Source organism: Sapajus apella, unplaced genomic scaffold, assembly GCF_009761245.1.
Source record: "Sapajus apella isolate SASKATOON/1434 unplaced genomic scaffold, GSC_monkey_1.0 scaffold32, whole genome shotgun sequence".
Classification (NCBI taxonomy): Eukaryota; Metazoa; Chordata; class Mammalia; order Primates; family Cebidae; genus Sapajus; species Sapajus apella.
In genome coordinates, this window is record NW_022436972.1 from 23,688,597 (window position 1) to 23,704,185 (window position 15,589).

Here is a 15,589-nt window from a genome sequence, read left to right on the forward strand (position 1 = left end):
AACATTTTTCTAAGAGAACATTTAATCCAATGGAAATATTTAAGCCTTCATTTTAAGAGAAGAGCCTGCAGATGTCACACCTAAAATGGATGCTATATTTTCAATAAATAATTCTTATATTAAAAATAATTAGCATAGCTTCTTAAAAATTACATTTTAATGACAAATAAAAACGATCTGTCAACAGAAAGAAACAGTATTTCTGAGACTGTGAGAGAATAATCTGTTCTGGGGTAGAAACCAAGGTGAGGGGAAGAATTTCTGTAATGGGACATTTCATTAAAAAGAGCATTAAGTCCCACTGGTCAGGGATGGTTTGGGTATAGGAAAGATGGAAGGAAAAGGTCTCAATGTCAAGAGTACCAATATTTTCTCTGTCTATTCAGTAGTGCGGCTCTGATTCTCCAAGTTAACTTCCTAAACTGGTGAAAATCCAGGGAAGAGACCAGCAAACATTTGGAAATTGTTACAGCTGGTCCAAGATGACCCCATTAAGGACTTCTCCGCTCTGTGAATCTGAGAACGAGGAAGAACAAGAGCTTAATGAGGGTACATAGGAGGTTAATCTCATCCCCAAGTACTACAAAAAATGTTCACCATCAGAATCACACTGAAACTTGTGTTTGCTAATGCAGCCAAAGTCAGTTCTTGGGAAGACCTCAGGGATACTGGCTGATTGGAATGGTAGTAATGGGTGAAGGCCAGGATTGGCTGATTTGTTGTGAACGGTAATACTTCTGTACCAAGCTCAAAATTATACAGGGCTGGCATCTTCAAGGTCTAGCACTGTGCATGGATTTGGTAAATCCTTAATAAACCTTTATTAAATAACTAAAAAAAAAAACCAAAAGATCTTCCACCTTTAGAACAAATGAGAATCCAGTTTAAACACATTTCAACTACTTTAAATAACCAAGACTTCATATATGATTTACCTTCATGTGCATTTTTCACGATTCCTTTTTTTCTTTTTTATGAAAACACAGTGTTAACCATTAGCAGGTTTAGCTTTTCACATTCAAAGGCCCATGCACCTGGGGGCATGTCTGGCACATAATTGGTGCTCAATGTATATTTGTTCAATGAATGAATATGACATACTTAGCAGAATAATAAATGTTTCCTCAACCCAATACATTGAACAGATATATTTATGTGATTTAGAAAAAGCTGCTTTAAATCATATGACTAACAAAGGAAATGGGAAAAAATACTATCTCTATAAATATAAAAGAAATATTTTAAAAACGTTTTCTAAATGGATGCACTTTATTTGCAAACATGGAATGGAAAACAAACATTTTCAGAAGGAAGTCTCCTGTGCAGTGCTGAACTGAACATATATATGTATTAAGCAACACACCTAAATCTAAATGCTTAATGTCCATTTCATAGAGTCTCCTAGGAAAAACACGAATTTGAGCACCGGTTCAACAAATTAACAAATTTACATGATTCAAAAGTTTCTTATATCCAGGAAAAATTTTAGGAGTGTTAAATTTTAAAGAAATATTTCCAATCGCCCCACATTCTGTCATTTTAATTTATTTACTTCTTCTTTTTGAGAGACAGGGTATCACACTGTCACCCGGACTAGAATGTGGTAGTGCCATCAGAGCTTACTGCAGTCTTGAACTCCTGGGCTCAAGTGATCCTCCTGCCTCATGCTTCCAAGTAACTGAGATCACAGGTGCACACCACCAGATCTGGCCCCTAGCCATTCCATGTTTCTATGTGTGGTTCATGATGTTGCAAAATGCAACCCAACTGCAGCTATGTATTTTTTTCTCATTAGTGTTTGTTTTGTCTGCTTCTTTCACCAGACAATATGATATGGAGAGAAGATGGTGAAACTGGATTGAATTCTATCACTTAGTATTTGGCTAAGTCCCTTAAGCTTTCAGAGCTTCGCTTTACTCATCTGTAAAATGGGCTAACAATTCTTAGCACACAGTGAGGCCAATGAGATAAGGTAGAGGAAAGCATCTAGAACACATGTGGGAAATCAGTAAATTTTCTTCTTCCGTTATAATTACAAATTGTCTTATGGAAAAAACACCAGATTTGAAATGTTGGCTCTTCCAGTTATTTGCTGTTTGAACTTGAGCAAATGCATTAACTCCTCTGAACTGAATAATAATACCTATCTCATGAAGCTGTAAGAATTAAAGGCATACAGTAAACTTCCATTATTTTTAAATGATTTAAAAAGTAGTTACAACTAGTTATTACTGAAATAAAACAAAGATAGAAATTACTATTATATAATAAACTATTTTGTTTTTTAAAAAGATGCAGATATGGCAAGATTTGAAATAACTAAAAATGTTAATTAAACAACCACTTGTTCTCTATCACATATTTCATGATAGCCTGTTTTTTAAAATTTCCTTCCTTCCTTCCTTCCTTCCTTCCTTCTTCCTTCCTTCCTTCCTTCCTTCCTCCTTCCTTCCTTCCTTCCTTCCTTCCTTCCTTCCTTCCTTCCTTCCATCCTTCCCTTTTTTTCTTTTCATTTTTCTTTTTTCTTAAGACAGAGTCTTGCTCTGTCACCCAGGCTAGAGGCAGTGGTGTGATCTCAGCTCATTGCAAACTCTGCCTCCCGAGTTCATGCGATTCTCTTGCCTCAGCCTCCTGAGTAGCTGAGACTACAGGCACCTGCTGCCACGCCCAGCTAATTTTTTGTATTTTATTAGATATGGAGTTTCACTGTGTTGCCCAGGTTGGTCACTAACTCCTCAGCTCAGGCAATCTGTCTGCCTAGACCTCCCAAAGTGCTGGGATTACAGGCATGAGCCACCGTACCCAGCCTAAAGTTATTTGTTTTTCTTCACCTATCTTAGTACTTACGGGACTTGACATAGTATATAGTTATTATTTCAGTTAATAAATAGAATAAGTTGCTTGGCACATGCAAAGTAGGTATATTACGGGCAAAAAAGGCCATCCTTCTTAGGGAAAATGTTTGAAATTTTAATACAATGCTTCCATTTTACATGTGAAAGGTGTTTCTACTCTAAAAGTAGCAAAATATGATAATGTGATGTTATTTTACATTTCTGGAATTCCCATCATTATAAAAAGGTTTCTAAATCTCACTCTGAATTTCTGAAGGTTGGGTATATATCAGAATCACTGATAACGTGGCTTGGGAAACAAAGTTTGTATTTGTACAGTTCTTTTCAATTTACACTGTGATTTACAGTACCTTAGTTCACTGATTTATGATTTGCACAAAATCATTATGTTATCCATTTTGTGTGTAGGGAAACCAAGGTAAAAGTCTTTGTTCGGCACAAAATTAAAGTTAGGACATGAAGTCAGTCTCCTTCCATACCACAATACAACAGGGGAAGGACAAGTTATCTAAGCAAAAAGATAAGAGTAAAAAGCAAAAAGGACTGACACTGGTGAAGGCATCTCTCTGGAAAGAGCCTTCCAAGGTGTTGGTCTCTCTTCTCCACCTTTATCCTGAGTGAACCATCATCAGGGAAATGAATTTTTAGATAACAGGCCTTCTACTGTCCATAGAAGTACAATGTATCTTTTGGTTTACTTCATTATCATTATTTTTTGTTAATTATGGCAAAGAATGCTTTACTTTTCCTACTTTTTTTTTTTTTTTTTTGAGACAGAGTCTCGCTCTGTTGCCAGGCTGGAGTGCAGTGGCGCAATCTGGGCTCATTGCAACCCCCGCCTCCCAGGTTCAAGTGACTGTCCTGCCTCAGCCTCCAGAGTAGCTGTGATTACAGGAGCACACCACCACGCCCAGCTAATTTTTGTATTTTTAGTAGAGATGGGGTTTCACCATGGTGTCCAGGATGGTCTTGATCTCCTGACTTTGTGATCCGCCTGCCTTTGCCTCCCAAAGTGCTGGGATTACAGGCGTGATCCACCATGCCCGGGCTTTCTACTTTATTTTTATGTATATTAACATGTTTTCATTTATCTTGTTTTATTCATTTTCCTTTTTTATCATTTAATGTATACGTCTATATCAAGTGTTCTTAACTTAAGGTTCAGAAACTGGAGTCCATGGATAGATTCAGGCAATTTGTTAACTTTGTGGTAAAAATCTGTATCTGTATTTTCACTAACCCCTGAGGTTTAGCATTGCCCTCAATTATAAATGCAGGAAAAAAAGGCATTAGTAACACCTGTGATTTCATCATCAATAGAAATGAGACATTTTTATATTACATTACAGAGGTTTCAGATATCCCATAATATAAGCTCATCATTACTTTTAAGTTATGGTATTTATTAGACATGCCATTAGATTTTTATTTGATACAGTAATGATGAAACACATATATTATTCTTCAGCAACATAAAATATGTTGTTAATTTATTTTAATATTATTGGTAAGTCTTCTTTTGTAAGTCTGAATTTCATATAATGCATTTGAAAATAATATTCTGACAAGGGGTCCTTATTTTCACCAGAATGCCATAGGTATCTACAACTCAAAAAAGATAAAACCCTTTTAAAAAGGGTATTAAAAGCAGCTGTGTAAGAAAGATCTCTTATTCAAAATTTGGACCACCAGTGGAAGAGGTTACTAAATCTATCTCTGAAGAGCTGAGGCTCTTCCAGGAACTAAGACCATCCAGCCATTCAGATCCAGCGAGTTTTCCAACCCTTAAAGATAGCTGGCAATGCTTGATCACAGCACTTAAAGAATTATGCTAACGCAATCACTTACCCATCCATTTCCCTCTTAAAACAGGACCAGTACTGTGCTAAACACTGGGGATAAAAAAGATGAAAATAGCTTTCTATGTGTCCTTAAGAGTGTGGCCAGGCCGGGTGCAGTGGCACACACCTGTAATCCCAGCACTTTGGGAAGTCAAGGCGGGTGGATCACGAGGTCAAGAGATCGAGACTATCCTGGCCAACATGGTGAAACCCCGTCTCTACTAAAAATACAAAAATTAGCTGAGTGTGGTGGCACGTGCTTATAGTCCCAGCTACTCAGGAGGCTGAGGCAGGAGAATTGCTTGAACCCAGGAGGTGGAGGTTGCAATAAGCTGAGATCACGCCACTGTACTCCAACTGGTAACAGAGCAAGACTCTGTCTCAAAAAAAAAAAAAAAAAAAAAAAAGTGTGGCCAATCAGGGTATATTAAGAAGAAAAAGAATGATTACATGATTAGAAGGGCACTTAAACTGACCTGGGCATGGGGTGTCAAGGATAGCATTTACAAAACTGATTTTGTATCTTTTTTTCCAGTAAGTCTACCTTAATTTTGTAAGCAATCATAAATCAAACCAGCTGACCATACAGTTGTATGTTTAGAGTGAAAGGTATAATAGGCTCATCTTTACTAGGAAATATAGTTGATAAAGAATGAGATAGACACCTCTTTAGTCTACCTTCCAGTGCTCAGATGATACCCAAAATAATAATGCTCTGTTTATTTTGTTGAGCTGTACACTTAAGATTTTATAATTTTCTATATGCATGATAAGCTTTAATTAAAAATATACAGTTATAAAATGATACAAGATAGGAAAGACATGCCTATCAGCATAAACAGTGAGTCCTGGATCAAAGGTAAAAGAAAATAAAATTCACAGAAATTAATAGTCTTTTCAGAGCCATATCTCCAGCCTTGTTTTTTCTATTGTTGGAAGAAATTAAATAATTTTCTGTCCTAAATTTCCTATTTAAATTAGTAAAAAACAACTAAAACATTTAAATGCTCAAAATCTCTTTTAATTTTACTCACTTGTTAGAAATAATTCAAGCAAAAAATATACATTTAAATGAAAAGATTCTGTTTACTACAAATGTTATTTTTGGAGATTTGCAAAACTTTGGTTATTAAAGAATTGGGTCAGAATTTGGAAACTTAAATGAGAAAATCCATTAAAAACCCTCTCCTATAAATGTGCTCCCTTGGCTCCATTTTTATATGGGGCACCACAACTCCAGAGTAGCCCCAATTTCAGGAGCTAATGATGATGATAATTAAATGTGTCACTCATATCCTGTGTATATACTTTCTTTAGTACAATGTTGATAATCATGTCCATTTTTCCCTTCACTATTTAATCACTAATCAAAAGGCATTTAGGTCAAATTAGCTCTAAAAATGATATTTTTTTTAAGTAAGATAATGTGAAATGTCTTTAAGATGAACTTACCTCGAGTTGAACCCTTTGTTCTAAATTCTTGTATGATCTCTGTAGTAACTCCCGGGTTCCAAGGACTCCATACCACATCAAGTTTTTAGTTCGGCTCCTGAAAATTAATATTGGCAGGCAGTTTCAGGAAATTTTATTTACTCCTTAAAGGCAGAGCAAGCAAAAGATATAACAAATGAGGGAAAAATTGCCTTTATGTAACAGCATTATTACTTTTACTACAATTACCTGCATTTTTCAGGGTGCTCCTCTCTTTTATTGTTAAATTCTAATGAAATTTTTGCATCTAATCCAATCCCAAAGTAATTGTTCATGACACATTTTTCTGAATATCCATCTCTATGATCATAGGGGAAAGTACATCAAAGTCAATTTCAGATTCATTACAATTACAATGTACACAAGATAGTATTTAACACCATTTAAGCTTCCATTCCTTATAGTAGATTGCAAAGCTCGGCCCTAATCGCTTCCTATTCCTATGCCATGTGTACAACCACAGGACATATGTACAATATCTGGCACATGTGACATAAAGGGATGGTGAGCAAGCAAAACAGACACACAGTTATGGTGTGGTTTTCTACTAACATCTTCGTTCTAGTTCTAGGGAAGTTCCTCACTACACAGAAAAATGCAGGTGATTATGGGAGGGCCTTACAGTCAGGTGCCAATTCTCTCTCTCTCTCTTTTTTTTTTTGTTTGTTTATCATTAGAAAGTCTCTTCCACTTCTACGCTTAACAATGGACAAATATTTACTGAGCAAAAGAGTACTAGATCCAATCCATTCTTCTAGGTGTTTTGGAACATTTAAAATACGGTACTGTCCTTGAGGACTGTCATTACAGAAATGAGATATAACAAAAGCAAAATGGAAGCAGAATGGAAGTAAAAGAAAGTGTATATTGAACTGCCAAAAAATTGTAGGAGTCTTAAGAAGGGAAGATATGTGTGTGGGCCAAAAGATTCCCAAAATAAGTAAACCTAGAAGCTGACGTGGAAAGATGACAGATCTGGCAAGACTGAGAAGAAAGGAGGTAAAGGGAATAGCATCAGTTCTATTTATTGGAGCCTTCCTTTGCCAGAGGGTTGCTCTCAGACAGAATGGCCTGAAAAAGGACCTACCTCAGGGACAGATCATGGCAACCAATGAATTTTAAATGGCTCAATGTGCTTGGCATTACCAATTTTTGTAATTTTCTGATCATCTTTTTAAAATATGCAACCGATAGTTATTGTAATATCATTTAAAATGTTACAATTCATGTTAAAAAGAAAAAGAAAACCCCCAACAAAATATTTGCAAAAGCATTTTCTTACACGGAATCTGGATCTGGATCAATAAATGGGGTGGCACCAAAAGGGTCAATGTTTGCTAGTAACATTTTGTTGATAATTGAACTCCCAGCAATTGAGGCAGCTAGTCCTGCTCTTAAACCTAGACAGAAAAACAAATATATATGGGATCGCATGTTAAGAAAAAACAGAAAAAGAACCAGTCCATCGAGGCCTAATATCAAATATCTTGCTTTTAAAAGCATAGTTCTCAGTGCCTACTCCTCTCATTAATCAAAATTATGAACCAAGACATTTGTAAATACAAGGCTTTTGATTCTTCCAAGGATCTATATGTTATCATAAAGAATTAAGGAGAGGAGGCCCTAAATAGGTATGGCTTTGTGACACTTTCCCATTTACCATCCCAGTAACTATAACTTCAACAAATACATGTTACTTCCTTTGTTACAGCAAAGACAGTATTAAGTGTCTATGGAATTTACAATAAAGGTAGAATTACCCAAAATGGCATGGAGTTACCACTTCCAGACTCTCAAATCATAGATAATGATACTCCATTTAAAATATTAAGAGATGTATTAAGGTGAAAACCCAGTGTTAGTTTTAAGAATAAGTAGTAAAGTATTAAATGTAGGTATCTGTGAATTTTAGAAGAATATAGTATTAAATACTATAAAATGAAGGCTCTATCTTACTTCAAATTTATTTCAACATGCTTGCCAACTAGTTTTCTAACTAGTTACAGTATTGAAAGCTAATGAATTTTATGATCTACTCAACCCAACAGGAAAGCTAGAAACACAAGTCTGGAGAGGAGACAAAGTAATAGGGACCTGTGGGAACCAGGGAAACACTAGGAAATTAGAAAAACAAGTTCTTTCTTTTTATTTTATTTTTTTTAGAGATGAGGTCTCAATCTTCACCTAGGCTGGAGCACAATGGTGTGATCATGGCTCACTGTGGCCTCTATCTCCCAGGGCTCCCGCCTCAGTCTCCCAAGTAGCTGGGACTATAGGCATGTGCCACCATGCCAGCAAGTCCTCTCTTTAGCAAACATTCTTATCCTCAGCACTATGCTCTTCTTAGGGAATAATTATTATTCATTATTTTAATTGATAATATTTAGTCAGTTATCAAAATACAATCAATTTTGTTCCTTCATTTAATGTCATAGTTTTAAATATACTCTGGAATACTTCTTATGCCAATTTCCTTTACATTTCAACAAGTAAATGAACGAATAAAAAAATAAATTTAGTAAGCATTAAGAACAGTTTGGAGAGATGAGAGCCATACTCCAGCTGCCCCACAGAAAAGTGTTAATTTTTTCCTTTTCTTTCTTTCTTTCTTTTTTTTTTCTTTTGAGACAGACTCTCACTCTGTTGCCCAGGCTGGAGTGTAGTGGCACAACCTTGGCTCACTGAACCTCCTGGGTTCAAGCAATTCTCTTGCCTCAGTCTTCCAAGTAACAGGGATTATAGAGGCGCACCACTATGCCTGGCTAATTTTTGTATTTTTAGTAGAGATAGGGTTTCACCATGTTAGCCAGGCTGGTCTCAAACTCCTGACCTCAGGTGATCCGCCTGCCTCAGCCTCCCAAAGTGCTGGGATTATAAGCATGAGTCACTGTGCCTGGCCAAGTGTTAATATTTTCGAAAATGTTTTAGGGTTAACCATACTCCTTTCAGCTTTATTCCAGAGCGGTTATCCTAAGGTTCCCAGGTGGAATAGGAACACAGCCTCTAAACCTGCAGGCTTTTCCAGAACCAGGTATATTCCAGATTGATCCTCCTTTTTTTCTTTTAATATTTCTACTTTGATACAATTGATATATCATAAAATTAACGCTTTTGAAGTTTTTAGATAATTCAGTTGTTTGTAATATATACACAAAGTTGTGCAACCATCACTACTAATTCTAAAATCTTTTTGTTACCCTGCAAAGAAATGGTGTACCCATTAGCTGTCATTTTCCATTCCTTCAATCACCCCACTTCCGGTTCCTTGGGAACCACTATCTACTTTCTTTCTCTATGGGTTATGACTATTCTGCCCATTTTATATAAATGGAATCATATTACATTTGGCTTTTGTGTTCATTTTCTATAATGTATCTAAGGGTAATCATGTAATAGCATGTATCAGTGCTTCATTCTTTTTAATGGGCAGATAATATTCCATTGTATGAATATATCACTTTTGTCTATCCATTCAACTGATGGATGTTTGGGTTGCTTCCACTTTGGGGCTATTGTGAATGCTGCTATAAATAATCATGTACAAGCTTTTGTGTAGACATGTATTTTCAATTCTCTTGGGTATATACCTAGCAGTAAAATTGCTGGGTCACATGTAAACTCTATGTTTAACTTTTTTAGGAACTGTGAAACTATTCTTCAAAATGGCTTCACCAATGTATGAAGGTTCTAATTTCTTCACATCTTTGCCAATATTTGTTACCATCTGTCTATTTTGATCACAGTAATCCAAGTGGCATAAAGGGGCACCTCATTGTGGTTTTAATTTGCATTCCCCTGATGACTAATGATGTTGAGCATCCTTTCATGTATTTATTGGCTATTTGTGTATCTTCTTTGGTAAAAAATGTCTATTTAGGTCCCTGTCTCATTTTCAAAGTGAGATATTTACCTTTTTATTATTGAATTTTAAGAGTTCTTTTTATGTTTTGGATATCAGTCCCTTATCAGATACATTACTTTTAAATTCTTAAGTTGTACTTTACCTGATATCCTTTGAATCCCAAAACTATTAATTTTGGTAAAGTCCAATTTACTTGTCTTTTGTGGCGTGTGCTTCTCATATCTAAGAAATCATTGCCTAATCCACAATTATGAATACTTTACATCAAGATGTCTTAAAATGACTACAGAGAGACTTAGGACTTAAAACCAAAAGGATTCAGCAGAACACTGACTAAAAAACACCAAAAGGAAAGCTTAAGAAGTAGTGATGTAAGATGGGATTTACTTTGGAAACGTAGTAAATGCAGGTTCCTGGACTTCAATCCAGAATTACCGAATCATAATTTCTCAGGACAGGCCCAGAAACATGTGTTTTAATACTTCCTAGGCAACTTTTGTACAGGGAAGAATCTAAGGGCCTGGATTCTGACTGAAAGTATAACAAGAACATTCTACTAAAAGAATAGTTATCTTTAAGAACATGTTTCCACTGTTCATGGAAATAAATACTTATACATTTTTACAGAAATACTGAAAAATACACGATGTTTCAGAATCTGTACTACCTGGGCATATTATTCTGGTATTGAGCACAGGGAGGTTTTCTTTGCTGGCTGCCACAGCTGGACCAGGGAGAGAATCAGGTTGAGAATGGCCATGACTTGCCCGGGCATCTGGAGACCGAGGTGCAGTTTTAACTGTTGGCAAAAAGTCCAGATTAGAAAGAGATAATGATAAAGCTATAAAAATAAGCAAATTCTTATAAATTTAAAACAAAATAATGTTTAAACAATCAGTAGAAATGAAAATATTATGTGTAGTTATTGTTTACATTTTCTTGAGACTTACATGGAGGGAATCCAAAGTCCCAATTTCTAAGCTCAAATAGAAGAAGATCAGTAGAAAATATATGTCTACCATAATTAAAGGTCACTAATATGCATAATTTTATTATAATCAACCCACATTTAAAGATAAATGAAACCTCTGAAGTCTGCTTATTTTTGAAAATGAAACATATGTGTTATAATGCACACTACCCATGTAATCCTCTTCTCATAAACATCAAGTGAATGATCAAATTTAATTAATGTAATTATCAGAGCAAACATGTGAAACACGATTTAATATTGTCTTCAATAAATGACGAGGCTAGGTGTGGTGGCTCATGCCTGTAATCCCAAAGCTGTGCAAGGCTGAGGCAGGAAGATCACTTGAGGTCAGGAATTCAAGACTAGCCTGGGCAACACAGCGAGACCCTGTCTCTACAAAAAAAATGTAAGCCAGGCATGGTGGCATGCACCTGCAGTCCCTGCTACTTGGGAGGGTGAGGCTGGAGGATCACATGAGCCTAGGAGTTTGAGGTTGCAGTGAGCTATGATCACGTCACTGTACTCCAGCCTGCATGACAGAGAAGATTCTGTCTCATAAATAAACAAATAAATGGAAGAAAATTTGCATCTGTCTTCAAGTGAAATGAACATATTTTCCCTATTCTTCTCAGTTATTTATACGAAATGGTGATTTGCCCAAACAGTTCTATATTCTTGTAAAAGCTCAACACATCTAAAAATTATTCTGAAACATAATTACTCTCAAAGTAAACAACAAAAAGAAAGATTTAACCCTAAACTGAGGCAAGTTAATGCAGGCCAAATGGTACCCTTAAACAATTTAAGAGTTACTGGTAGGCATTTTTAAGAAACAGTAATCCTTAAACTCATTTTAAAATACTTTAAAACTTAATTATCTTCACTCTCCCTAAAACTAATTATAAACAAATTATATTAATTTTACACTCTATTCTCTCATTCAAACACAGTCCCAACTGCACTAAAGTACCAGAACAGCCACCCTTTTTTAAATAGATAGGACTCCTGGGGCTAATTTCTCATAAAAACAACTTTTTGATGTTCAACTCTGACAAAAAGCAGAGAGTGTACTAATGACTAAGACTGATGTTCCATTTCAGGTAACTAAATTAATGTTTTCTTGTTCTTCTTAAATAAAGCATCTCATCAATCATATTAATATACTGTATTTCTCACATCTCAGACTTATGAATTACATGATGATATAATAAATGTACCTAAAAAACAATATTTCATATAGAAATACTTCCACTATTGCTACTCATTTCCAACAAGTCAGATTACTAGCCAAAATAAAGATCAAATACTGTACCATTAAAGACTTTTGTAAATCTGTGTCTATTTCAATATCAATATTTACAGCACTACATTTGCATTTTTTAGTTTCTTTTACAGGCCACAATGGAAGTGTCAAGTTTAAGAGTATGGTAAGGTGGGATGATAGCCGGTTGGAAAACCATTAAATGAGCTTTGACAAACCAATCCTCCTAACAGCCATCATCTTAGGAGGAATTATCATTGTATAAGATCTATTAAAAGCAGAGCTGACAATAGCATCCTTACTGATGCTTTAATCAATACTTTCCAATAAATGAAAACATCTAAGGCCTGCTTATCAAATTCACAGATGAAATAAACTTAAGATGACGGAATCAAGCTTCAAAAGAGCTTCAGAGGAGGAAATAATAGATCTAAATAAAAAAGATAAAAGTTCATTGGGATCAGTATAAACTACTATAATTATGGTTTTAAAAAGAGAAGTCTTGGGTAGTCTTTGTAACGTCAAAAATGTCCTTAATGAGTGGTGTATGGGTACCAATGTGCTAAAACACAACAGAAAATATCTGAAGTTTGTTTAAAATGGTGTATCACATTTTAAGATGAACATTGACCACGTGGGTGCAACTAGAAAAACAAAAGTTTTAAAATCATCAATTTAAAAACTGGCAGAGAAGCTTTAGGACAGATCATCCGAAAAAAGAAGATGTAAGGTGACAGAAGGTCTGATGCCAACAAGGCTGTTTTTGGTATCATTTAACGGATGCCACATGAAGAAGAAGAAAAAAGAAGGAAGAAAAAGAAAGGAGGAGGAAGAAGAAGGAGGAGGAGGAAGAGGAAAGAAAGAAGAGGAGGAAGGGGAAGAAGAAAGAAGAGAGGAGGATGAGGAGGAGGAGAAGGAGAAATGGCTCCAGAGGCAGAGTCCTCTTCGATATGTGAAATGTACATGGAATTGCTCCTTAAACTAACATAAGCACTACATAAAGGCTGGTCATTGTTATTGTCTAACTATCATTCATAAAACCTAATTATTACTATAATCATGGGTAGAAATTTAAGGGAGAAAATAGAAAGTTCAATATAAAGAATGACTTTCTAACAATTAAAGCTGACCATGGGAGTGGGATGTATGGGAAGTGAGTGGTGCTAAGGCTCGTGGCCATCTGCTTCAAGGGTCCTAGAACATGCCTGCATTGGGCTGTATGCTGAACATGTGAGGTCTATGGGGTCTGATTTCAAAGTCTTTGAGAGTCTTAAGTACAAGAAAATATTCTCTCACAGTTAATGTAATTAGTGGTAGCAGCAGCAGTAATAGTAGCAATAAAAATAACAACAATAAAGATGACAGTGAACACTCAGACAGCACTACCTACCACACACGATTCTGGGCACTTTACATATAGTAACTCTTCAACCTTCACAAAAACCCAATGAAGTAGGTAGATTATTATCCTCATTGTAGGGATGAGGAAACCACAGAGAGGTTAAGAAATTTGCCCAAGTTTATATATAATGAAAGTAAAGCCAAAAATTTAGTGATTGCAAACAGTTCTTTTTAAAAGTTTTTGAGAATAAGATGAAAACAGATTTTTAAATTTAAAATAACTATCAATTATATTTCCTTTTACTTATTAAGTTTACATTTTACTCATTTAGTTTCATATTAAAACTAGAATAAATTTAGCAACAACATATTAATAAACCTACCATCTAATTTTTTTCAAAGCTAGGTTAACAAGAAATGTTTCAAACACGTAAAATTTAAAATGTACTCACCACTACTAGTCCTATGAAAATTGGCCATAAACATGGGGAATAAAAGGTCTTCATCACGCCATAGCTGAAGCAGAAAATGTGAATCTGATCTGGTATATGATCAGTTCTCCATAAATTCTTTTTATTGTATGAAGACAATTTCTTTTTTTCATAATTTCAAATTTTATTTTAGATTCAGAGGATCACATGCAGGTTTATTATCTGAGTATACTGAGTGATCCTGAGGTTTGAGGTATGACTGATATCACCCAGATATACAGCATAGTACCCAAGACTTAGTTTTTCTACCATTCCCACCCTCCCACTTCTAACAGTCCCCAATGTCTATTGTGACTGCAAACAGCTCTGACATAATTGTGTTGACTTTTCGTAAGTACCACATATTTATTTTCATATTATTGTCTCATCTTCATTAATATTTTAATTTCTGCCAGTAAGTTAGAAACTTTTCCCTTAGGCAATGTAAAATATTAAAAGTATAAATTCACTTTCAATTAAAACCTAAAAGTTAGAAAGATATTTAACATTCTTCAGGCATTTACATATTCATTTCCTTGTGAAAATAATTTCAACAAAGAGAGGGCTGTTACTAGAAGTCCTGTGATTTTCAAGCTTGCTTTAAAATCCTGTGATTTTGAAGCTTTTTTTTTTTTCATATACATAATACTTTTATTGAAAGTATCCATCTAGACAATACCGCTCATTAGAGCATGTACTTTTAAGTTAGCCTTGGTTTTTTTTTTATTTTTTTTCCCCATTTATTTATTTTATTGCATTTTAGGTTTTGGGGTACATGTGAAGAACATGCAAAATTGTTGCATAGGAACACACGTGGCAGTGTGATTTGCTGCCTTCCTCCCCATCACCTACATCTGGCATTTCTCCCCTTGCGATTTTGAAGCTTAATAAAGACTATCAACCCAGAAGGTTGATCGGTGGAACTTAAGGTGACTGCTAAATCATTTAAATGACAAATTGTGTGCATTTGGAGCGTTAGGAGAGCAGCTTTCTTACAATTCTCAGAGAAATCTGTGAGCTATAATAGGTTAAAATCAGATGATTTAGGTGTTTCTTTCTTCTTTTGTCAGGAAAACCAACATATTTAATTATCCTTAGTCCTATAACCCTAAATTTATTGCTATAATCTCTAGATTACATGATAAGAGAGGAATGTGAGAGTACTGGACAATAGTCTAGATGTGATCTTTTTTGTTTTATTATTCATGAATATCTATCTAAGCTTTAACTTCTAAAAAGCCTTTTCAAAAATAAGAATACAAATAGTTTTTTTTCAAACTGATCAGTCTTTTGAAAACTAAAAGCAAAATGACACTTTATTTAATTCCAAAATAATTTTTTTCCCAGTTTCCTCACCAGTTAATGATTCTTTGGCACCATCCTCTTTAGTTTCCTCCTTAGACTCATCTGTTTCTGTGCTGTCGTAATCAGAGGACTGATTAGCTGGTTCACAAGGGTGAACTGTCGGGTCATCCATAACTTCAGTAGTAAGAAG

At 35.1% G+C, this 15,589-nt stretch overlaps 1 protein-coding gene across 7 annotated transcripts in view; it reads right to left on the bottom strand.

Moving 5' to 3' along the window:
- Positions 1–15,589, bottom strand: part of DGKH (diacylglycerol kinase eta) — a 192,775-nt gene that overhangs the window by 25,181 nt on the left and 152,005 nt on the right. For all 7 annotated transcript variants that reach the window (XM_032294783.1, XM_032294785.1, XM_032294786.1 and 4 more), the window contains 5 exons: positions 15,451–15,573; positions 10,717–10,848; positions 7,470–7,587; positions 6,377–6,487; positions 6,149–6,245 (listed from right to left, as the gene is read on the bottom strand). In XM_032294783.1, the coding sequence (XP_032150674.1) occupies positions 6,149–6,245; positions 6,377–6,487; positions 7,470–7,587; positions 10,717–10,848; positions 15,451–15,573 (581 nt within the window). The remainder of the gene's footprint in view (positions 1–6,148; positions 6,246–6,376; positions 6,488–7,469; positions 7,588–10,716; positions 10,849–15,450; positions 15,574–15,589) is intronic.